Here is a 10,552-nt window from a genome sequence, read left to right on the forward strand (position 1 = left end):
GGCAGCCAGGTTAAGTACATGAAAGAACAGTGAACAAAACATAAAAGAAAGGAAAATAAGCAGCAAATGCTTGTACGAAGTAAAAACGAACAAACAAAAACTAACATTAAAATGATAGTAAATTTTCCACCATGCACTCTTTCATACACGAAATGAAAAGCTTAAAAATAAGGCAAATAGTAAATTACCTCAGTCTATAGTATCGTTCAACCACAGTCGAAGAAACTTCTTAAAGTTTTTTAATCCGCTAATGCTCGGGATGTTTCGCATTTTATTGAAGTAATGAGAAACATAGTAGATGCGTTTTTTCCATAGTTGGTGAAAATGCGGGGTATGACATACTTTTACGACTGTTAGAGAGGCCGTACTTTAACGTTGTAGATGTTAAAGCCACTGTGAAAGAAGTGTTTGTATATTATGTCAAAGATAAATTGTTTGTGCACAGGTAGCATGCCAAAATGTTCCATAAAGGCTCTGGCTGACTTATCGTGATAGTTGGTTCTGTAGCCGAGATCGGCTGCAATTATGTACAATATCCGGCTTAGTGTACTTAATTTATGTAAAGAAACGTTACCGTAAATTGTTATTCCGCATTGTAATATTGACTCTGCTAATCCCTTATATACCATTTTTCTAACCGACACATCGCAAATAGATCGTATGGCATATTTCTAGACACACAGTAGGCGTAAGCGTTTGGCTTACTCTTGAATATGCAAGTTGCACGACAGCTGTGTTTCGTCAAATGTGATACTAAGATACTTGATATTGGATTTAAGTTCTAAAGGCGGGCATGAGCAACATCTGCAGTCCCTCTCATGAAGATATACATTTGAGAATGATCTAAACACTTTGGATGGGCTACGAAAACAAAGTAGGCAAGTTTTTGTAATTTTAGTAAAAAACTCATTAGCGCTAAATCCTTCAATCAAAATAATGCACATCCTATTGCATTTTGTCGGAGTCTTCTTCATGTGTTTCACTTGGTATCGCAAGAGCAATATCATCTGCGCATAAAAACATGTGTGAGTTCAATAGAAAACTGGCCATATCATTGACGTAAATATTGAATAGCAAGGGTCCTAAAAATAAGCCCTGAGGAACACATGTCGAAATGTTCAACGTTGAGCTACATGATCCACCTATTTGAAAACATTCGTCTCGATTAGTAAAATTATTTTTTTTTTGAAAAAACGACATGTAGGGACCTCTGAAACCTAAATTATCAAGTTTATATTATAATACGTTGTGATTAACAGTATCGAAGGCTTTTTGCAGATCGACAGAAAGTGAAAGCATAATGTTATTGTTATCTATTTCATTGCTGACTAGGGGTCCTATAACGTAAAACTATTCCAATATGTTTCTATTCCCATCTCCTGACGTCAAATTTGCGTAACCACCAACGCAAGCACTGGGCGGTCACCCGCAGGGTTGTCTGAACAGACCAATCAAACGCTCTCCTCGTTCATAGGAGGTCACTTGTTTGCTTGAAAAACGAATAACATTCCCTACGCTGAGTGACTTCGTATCTAATTGGCTTACAAGAGGCGAGGAGAACGCTCAAGTGGAGAGGGATTCGATAGGGCCGAGCCACTGCACTGAAAGTCGATAACCGGATGAAGAGGGTGGTGCCGGCGTCTACGATTGGTCGGCTTTCCCTTACTTAGCTTGTGGTGGTTGGTCGAAAATCGCGGCGGCATGCAACGGAAGCTCAAGAATGACGCTAAAACGGACCCTAAGCAAAGAAGAGTTGGCAGAATGAGGGGGTAAATGTGCCGAAAGTGCCCGACAACGTTACACGGCAACGAAAGAAATTTTATTATACGCAAATACACCCATGCTCTCCGGCAGGTGCGAGTAGCCAGCGTCTGAGCGATCGGCGGCAGCCATCTTTTATTCCTTTCGGAACGGGGCAGCCTGCGGCTATTCCGAAGAAAATTCAGTTTTGTTCGGCATATTAATGCATCTTTATCGCGTACACGTCACTTTGACGCGATGAGTTCTTGCGTTTTTGTGACGTCGCGTGACAGGCAGGTGAAGTGGGTGCAGCCCGAAAACATTTTACCAATAGCCGAGGGCTGATGGCGAAAAGGGGTCGAATCAGAAATATGTTTTTCCTTTTTCTGTCTATTCATGCATAATCAGTGTGTAAACATCATATCAGATGGGGAGGTATCGCGGTTTTCGTGATGTCGCTTGACAGACAGGTGAAGTGGGGGTGGTCGAAAAAAGTTTTTGAACAATAGTGGAGGGCTGATAGCAGAATTGGAATAGAAAAGTTTGGAATAGTTTTACGTTATAGCGCCCCAGATCATGAAAATCCTCTAGTAGGTTTGCAGTACTTTTGTCTCTGCGGAAACCATACTGGGGGTCACCTATTAGATGGTGCTGCTCAAGCAGTGATGTCATGCTAACTTGCACAATTTTCTCCACTACATAGGCGATTGGGGACAAGATTGCACTTGGCCTATAATTATTATAATCCCTTTTAGAGCGTCTCTTGTGTAATGATCTTATTACACGTGTTTTCGTCTACCTGTGAATTTGGCCAGTTATGAAAGTTTTGTGGATAATAGTAAACAATATAGTTTTAAGCTTGTCATAATGCACTATGACATCCCTCATTCTAACACTGTTATATCCTGGCGATTTTGTTATTGACGTTGTTTTCAACACATCCCACAATTCCGGCTGAGTTTCAATAGACATTTCAGCTGAATGAATGCTCGAAGTAACAGCAGTAGCGTTCGCCATAACCCTTCCCTCTCTACACAAGGAGGTAACAGGTTCCACGATGTGCTTATTGAACTCAGCGGCCAAATCTACCTTGTTTTTATCTGGAAAGGCCTATCCTAAAGTATCGTCAATGCTTTTCTTCGACGGCTTTCCGGCGGTGCTTTGCCCTAAGTTCCATGTTTCTTTGTTTTTACATCCCTACTGCATGCCGAGAATTGATTTAGCTGGTACTCTTTTTAAGGGAAGATTTCTTTGCCTCTTCCTTCGACTATCCCACTGCTGCTACTGTTGCTGCTATGGCTGCTGCTGCCTGGCACACCACGTCAGGGGGTGATTCAGAGCGTGTGTATACATGGCAGGAGCACAGAAGAAGGGAAAGTCAACGGGAGGAACTAGGTTGGACCCCTCAGCGACGAATGTGCACAATACCCTCTGGAGCTCTCTGGGCGTCGATACATTCGTCTCTTGAAAGCTGTAATTATATGTGACCACCTTCAAAAGAATTGCAGAAACGGAAGCTCTTCCCTTTACACTAACGTGCGAGTCCAGAATGGACGTAGATAGCACTGTAGAGAGGATGGAGGAGAAGAGTCAAGGGGAGTGGGTAGGGGAGGGGACGTGAGAAAGTAGGGAAACCCTACTACTATGTGACAGCGGTTGCGTGGAAACTGGATAAGCTTAAGCTCAAGGTACGGTACAAGGCGTTGCTGCTATTTTTGAAAAATAGCACAATGCAAATATGCCAAGCGAACAAATTACGCAGGGCTGCAGGAGCATAGCCGCATTAATTAAGGCGCACCGCAGGATCCAGGCGACACCACGGAAGCGGTCGACCGTCAAATCAATACATCTGTGGTCGCCACGGTAGCTTTGCAGCTATGGCATTGCTAAAGGGCATGAATTTGATGCCAATCGCGGCAGCCGCATTTTGACTGGGGGCGAAATAGAAAACGCACGAGAGCTTAAATTTTGGGACACGTTAAAGAACATCATGGCGCCAAAAGTAATCCGGAGTCCGCCACTACGGCGCGCCTCATAATCCGTTTGTGGCTTTGGCACGCACAGCCCCATAATTCCATTCAAGTTTAATACTTCTGCCATGATGCGATGTGCCATGTGAGGTAATGACAATGCTCAACGCTCTTAGAGGTTATGAAATATGGCTCACAACAACACGTCAAGCAAACACCTCTCCCTGTCTGTTCTGTGTACTACGCAGACAAACAGCAGTGGTGCACGCAAGGTAACGCTTAACTTCAACTCACCACTCTCGTGTTAGACTAAACGTTCAAGAAATTAAGCTTTGGCAGTCAACATCACCGCTAATTATCGTCAATCAAACATCCGGCACGGAAAGCTTCGCTCACATCGATTCCCAAAGTGCGTGAAACCTGCATAATTTTTTTGCCAGCCTTAATTTTGCTGTAATTTTATTTCGCAGTTTCCTGAATTCTTCTCTAAGAAGTCGTGTAGGTGCTCATTGCATCTTCCTAACAGTGTACTCCTAATGTTTACTCTTAATTATTTTGCATGAAATCTGAGTTTTACGACCAACGCATTTCTTTTGCGACGTTGATATAATGTCCACAAAAGTGTACCAATACTCAAAACGTAATAGTAACGCTGCTTCAGAGCTATCTGCGTGTTGCAGTGGGGTCAGCGTTTCATGGAAGACAACTTCAGGGCTGACCCTTTCAAATGGGCCTTGGTAGCGAAGGAACAGCTTAGCTTCACTTAAAGAAATAATTTTCTAATAAGGAGATGAGTACGGAACACATAAGTATTTATGAAATTGAGGATTTTATTTAGAGATTGTTTTGTGCAGGTTTGATAGGGCAATGTCAGAGCCTCCTCCATTTGAATTACAGATTACTCAAAATAAAAAAGGGAAAAAAATTGTTGTGTAACATTCATTCATTCTAGAGCTTTTCAGTACTTTTTTTCCGAAACACAGAATAACATTTCTCAAATGGGCGGTCTCATTCATCGCAGTAGCTAACAGAATTCAGGCAAAACGAGAGCCGGTGGAACACCAGCCAGGCTTGCCGAAGACAATTTTTTATACTTATGGATCAGCAACCCATGTTGCTGCCCAGCAACCCATGTTGGTGTTGTTGCTCGAGGCTCGTGCCCACATAGCCAGTGACCCAAATTGACATAAAAGAGATTCATTAAAGATTGGCACATGCCTAGTTTCACATACCCAGTGATGGAAGCTGGGGTTAACGAGGTTTATTGAAGAGCGGAGCATACCCAGTTGCGCAAACCCAGTTTTACATGCCCAGCTGTTGTTGCCTCAGAACATGGCTTGTGCCCCACTCTTAAAAAAGTTTGCACTATTTGGGACTTGTCCCGCAACAATAATCCTCATCTGCCTTACTTGCGTTCCCTTTCTTCAACGCTGCGAGTGCGGTACTTCCAGGTCACGAAGGGCATGCGCGTTATCAGCGTGACATTGCATTCTCGACAGAAAAGTGACGAGCACAGATTTGTCAAGACTGGAAACGCAAGCAAGGCACATGGCGATTATTGTTGTGGGACAAGATAAGCCCAACGAGTGCAAACTTTTTAAGGGTGTCACAGACCCAGTGATTCAAATTGCCATTAAAGAGATTCCTTGACGTGTGGCAGTTACCTAGTTCCACATGCGTTGTTATGGAAGTTGCTGTTTAGAAGGTTGATTGAAAAGCGGCGCATATTGAGTAGCGCATACCCAGTGACCCAAGTTGGTCAGACGATTTGTTTCGAACCCCCTCTCCTCATCAAAGTGGCCCCGATACTCTAAACATTATACGATTGACTCCGCAGTAACGCAAATTTGTGGAAAAGCAGTTAGCGAGAGACCCAGACAGAAAGAACAATATAGAGTCCCGTAAATTGGGTGAAATACCCTAATGATGCTAATCGCAGTTGGTGCCTTCATGTTCACCCGGATAGTTAGGTTTCTGCAACCTCTGCAAGTGCAGCGGTCATTGCTGGAAGATCCATCACCATCAAGTTCAAGATGTGTCATTGGGTGTCATTGACGCCGGCAGAACCCGCCACCTTCCGTGCTGCACTGGAGTTCCTAATTCAAGGAGCGATGGAGACGTGGTCCATGTTCCCTATAAGGCATCTCTTCAGTGTCTTTTTTGGCCATTTAATTACGTACCTAAAATTACGGACTGACATAAGACTGCTCAATTAGCAGGCAATCGATGTACAGCACAACATAGCATATCAGCGCATGCGGGGCCATTGCGGCATCTATGGTACTGACTGTACGGATGAGGCCACCCAATGTGGGGCCCTATAACGTAAAACTATTGCACTCTGTTTTAATTCCAATCGCCTGACGTCAAGTTTACGTAAGCATTGACGCAAGCATTGGGCGATAACCCACAGCGTTGTTTGAAAAGCCCAATCAAACGCGCTCCTCGTTTATAGGAGGGCACTTTTTTGCTTTCAACGCGAATAGAATTGCCGGCATTGAGCAGATTACCATCTTTAATTGGCTGACAAGAGGCCAGGAGCACGCTTAAATGGAGAAAGATTCGACGTGGCCGAGCCAGCATAGTGAAAGTAGATAACCGGCCGAAGAGGGTGGTGCCGGCGTCTGTGATTGATCCGCTTCCCTTTACTTAGCCTGCGGTGGCTGGTCCAAAATCGCGGCGGCGTGTAATGTAACGTTAAGAATGCCGCCAGAACGGCTCCTCAGCAACGGATAGTTGGCAAAGTGATGTCGCATATATGCTCAAATGGCTCGATAATGTTATAGTGCCGCGGAAAAATGTTTATTTGTGCAAATAAATCCATGATCCTCGCCCGCACTCAGTAGCTAGTGCCATAGCAATTCGTGGGTATCCATTTTCTATTCCTTTCGGAACGGGGCACCTTCCCGCTGTTCAGAAAAATTCGTTTTTTTTCGGCATATTAATGCGTCTTCAACGCGTACACGTAACTTTGACATTATGAGTTTTCGTGGTTTTGTGACGTCGCGTGACACAAACGCGAAGTGGGTGTAAACCGAAAACCGGTAAAATAGGCGTCGAATGAGAAATAATTATTTGTCTTTCGTCCGGTCTAATCATACATAATCAGTGCGTATACATCATATCAGATGGGGCTTTTTCACGGTTTTATGACGTCGCGTGAGAGACAGGCTAAGTGGGAGTGGCCCGCAAATTTTTTAACCCCTCCTGGAGGACTGATTGTAGAATTGGAATATAAAAGTTTGGAATAGCTTTAGGTTATAGTTTCCCTGTGCACAATGATATACATTGTATAGCAATACCACTGCCGAGAACCAATACATCTACAGTATTCCGCTCAACAGCCCGCGAATTTAAATGGCACATTAGTACCTACTCGAGAACACATACAAATACTCGCCTCCATTCTTTGGATCCTCAAGTAAAAGTTTCGTCTTCCGCCAGTGACATCGCGAGCTGATGGAACAATTCATGAAGGCCTTGGCGCGTCTTTCGAAAGCACCTATTCAATTCTTATGGTAATGGCCCAGTAGCCTATTTTCTACAAGGGTGACTGCGAAGAGACAATTGCAGGTCTTCTTTGTGCATGTGCTCTCTTCAGTGTGGCTAAATAAGAACTCTTAACCAGATTAGATAGACTGAATGAGCCGCCATTGTCGGAAGAGAAAATCGTCTGAGACTGATCGAGATTGTGATCTGCACAGAAGGCGATGAATACTTTATTGCGCTTCTTGAGATGATGTGGACTTAGTTACGCCATTGAGAATGGTCGTGCACTACAGCGCACACATGTGCAGTTTTTTTTTCAGATGCTCATTTTCTTTCTTTTTTTGTTTGCTTGTGTATCTTTATATAATCTTTAAGTCTCTTTAGTGCCTTACACCGGCACATTGTATCCAGCCGGTCTATGCACTGTCTAACCGTTCTTAATTTCCTCCTGCTCCACCGGCTCCTTTGTGCGTATGGTCCCAATGCACGCTTCCAGGCCAGACGTGTTCCTTCTGTACCGCCTGTCGCCATACTGGTGCTGCCTCTTCTCCATGTGCTGTACCGTACTACTTGGTCTGACACTAAGCCTTTTCTGTGGTAAGTCAACAAAATACTTACCCGAGGCCCTCGGAAGCACAGCAGTGCGTCTCATTATATATTTTTTTAATTTCTTTGTGTTGTACCGTGCATTCACGGAATAAGTTGTTTAGGACTAGAAGGCAAATCTAGGTTGCGAGCGAATGCGTGGTGAAGGCCTGCATTATTTTTAAGTATCACCAGCGGTTTCCTTAATCTATGCGAACATGTAGCCATGAACGCGCCTTGTTTTCACAACCGCTTCCGAACAGAATGCCACATTAGCCACCTTAAAATAACGCGATGTCTTGTACCGTTTACGATACCTCTATATCTGCTTACCCACTGTGGCTTGCGCATACTTGCACAAACCCGCGGTATTGCATTAGGAAGGTCATAGTAGCTTCCACTGCGACAAACACCTTGTAGCCGAAATGTGCTGCATGTTGGACAAGGCTTCCTTAATTGAAACTGAGTTGCTAGTGTATGTCTTACCTTCCCAAACTCCTCTTGCGTCCCCATAACACCTACTGCTCTCAGTTACTCGACCAACAAACGCAGTTATATACCGGCGCACTCCGTCTTTCTCTTGTTGCTACGCATGAACTTTGTGCATCAGATTGCTGGCCTCGGCCGCCGCGTTTATATATTTTTAGGCTGAAGTTCAAAAAGCATGGTTATCAAGATTTCGGTGCAAGCCCAGATGGTGGAAATAAAACCGGGACCCTCCGATAGCGCATCTCTCGCAGGTGATGTGTTGCTTCGCGACTACAAACAAAACGAGTCAATTAATAACCAATCTGTTAATGCCAGCAATTATGAACCGATGAAAACTTGTCATTAACATTCGAATCAGTTCTTACCGATAAATATCAATGAATCAGCTCTGATCATTGGCAATGGAATCGTTATGACTTCTATGTTGGAAATTACGCGTAAATGAAAAGCTGAAAACATAATCGAAGGTGCGTGGTGGTTTCAGATTCATGAATGTTGTTTCAAACAGAAGCTACCCATCCGTACTTTCCTTTTTTTCTGCATACTGCTTTCCTAACAGAGAACTATGCCACAAGACATGCCACTCTTCACTATCCAAACTTGATACGGCCTGCTTCGACGTGAAGAAGCATGACATACTCTTTGTAACATGCAGTGAGACGAATGTTCTTTGTGTCTTCTAAGCCCAAGGCACTATTTTGCAAATAATACGGACGCAAATAAAGGCAGGCGTTTGTTTAGCACAACGCAGATGTTAAATATAAATATTTTGCGACGTGTTGAATTATGAGCAATTCTTATAAAAATTCACAACATTATTACTGAGCACGCGAAGCTGCCCCCTCTACTTGTACGCGATCCACAGCTTTCACGTTCACGCGGAACTTCGATCTCTTGCATTTTCTTGTTTACTGCTCATTTGGACACTGCTAGCCTTTGTAGTCCTTCTTGTCAATTAATGCCAGATAGATTGTGGGAAAAATGTACATGCTTTAGGATAAAGTTCCAGGGTGGTAAAACGTCAAATTTTACACCCAGCGCGACGGGGCAGTAACGTCAAGGAGACACTCCGCCTTACCAGTCCACTCATGTTAAAGTTCTGGCGCAGAGTTGGGCTTATGCCTCCTTTGAGGGAGGTGAGTACTCATGAAATCTATCTTTTCTCTGGCTGACCTTTCTACTTTACTCGTGTAATACATGCAGGATGTTTCTGAGAATGCGTTCGAAATACCCTAAAACGACAAAGATGTGATGATAAGGCAATTTCCTAAGCATTGCTTCTAGCACACAGACATAAAATTTCAAATGACTCGTAGTGGTAATTAGATATGGAGTCTGGATAATTTGACTAATTGACCGTTTAATTTATATAGTCAGATGATCGATCTGATTGCGAGATTTGAAGCTAGTCATCCGAGGATTTCGTAACGATTTCGAGACGTGGAACAAGCTGACGCTGCTAATTTCTCTCTGCCATGTATGCCGTTGTGGAAATGCAATCCCGAGAAAATTGCTTAATGATCACTTCATGGTTTTTCTTAAGGGATGTTGATGGCATTTTCTTAAACTCCCGGTATAAAAACCACTCGTAGAAAAACGTGAAAAAAGGCTTTAAATATTTCCCTGTTGCTAGGACTTATAAGCAAGTTACTATTATTTGGTATTTCACTGCTATTACTCCTTTTCCAGCATGCTGTTTCCATCGAAGTCAACGGGCGAGAATGCAATGGGACAACCACTGAACTGAAACCGTTGCGGGCAGAAGAAAGATTTGCGTGATTAAATTCAATATCTTCGGCTACCGTCAGACAGACACTTATAATTCGTTCGTCCTTAGTCACAAGGGTTTGCTGAGCGCGCATCGCGCCTTCGAATAATAATAATAATAAAAAACTCGCGTTAATAAGAGCTATGACCGCTTTTTAACATGGTCAGCAATAAACTAATGATCGAGAGATCATGCACTTGCTTTTCACTATTCTTTTGTCATATCATAAAAATAGATGGCTTAGATAACCGACTTGAGGAACTGAAAAACGAAGGTGACATGAAGTGAATGAAATAAAGTTCCATTGTTCTGTTGAATACTAGAGATTTTCTATTTGTTATAGTTTCTACAGTTGTTTAATTGATAGCGAATAATTTCAATGCTGGTACTACTCAGTGAAGAATATATAACTGCTAACGTATGATCTGCCAGAGTTCACAGTAAACTCTGTTATATGTATATTTGTAAATATAAATTGTACGCAGTTATTGGCAAACAATGTTGCTAATTA

The 10,552-nt window shown here is 43.0% G+C and overlaps 1 protein-coding gene across 1 annotated transcript in view; it reads left to right on the top strand.

Moving 5' to 3' along the window:
• Positions 1-10,334, top strand: part of LOC142566657 (sodium-coupled monocarboxylate transporter 2-like) — a 52,564-nt gene extending 42,230 nt beyond the window's left edge. Inside the window, exons 10-12 of the mRNA XM_075677489.1 lie at positions 7,696-7,796; positions 9,312-9,409; positions 9,963-10,334. Of these exons, the coding sequence (XP_075533604.1) occupies positions 7,696-7,796; positions 9,312-9,409; positions 9,963-10,052 (289 nt within the window). The 3' untranslated portion in view covers positions 10,053-10,334. The remainder of the gene's footprint in view (positions 1-7,695; positions 7,797-9,311; positions 9,410-9,962) is intronic.
• The last annotated feature ends 218 nt before the right edge of the window (positions 10,335-10,552 follow it).

Source organism: Dermacentor variabilis, unplaced genomic scaffold, assembly GCF_050947875.1.
Source record: "Dermacentor variabilis isolate Ectoservices unplaced genomic scaffold, ASM5094787v1 scaffold_13, whole genome shotgun sequence".
Taxonomy (NCBI): Eukaryota; Metazoa; Arthropoda; class Arachnida; order Ixodida; family Ixodidae; genus Dermacentor; species Dermacentor variabilis.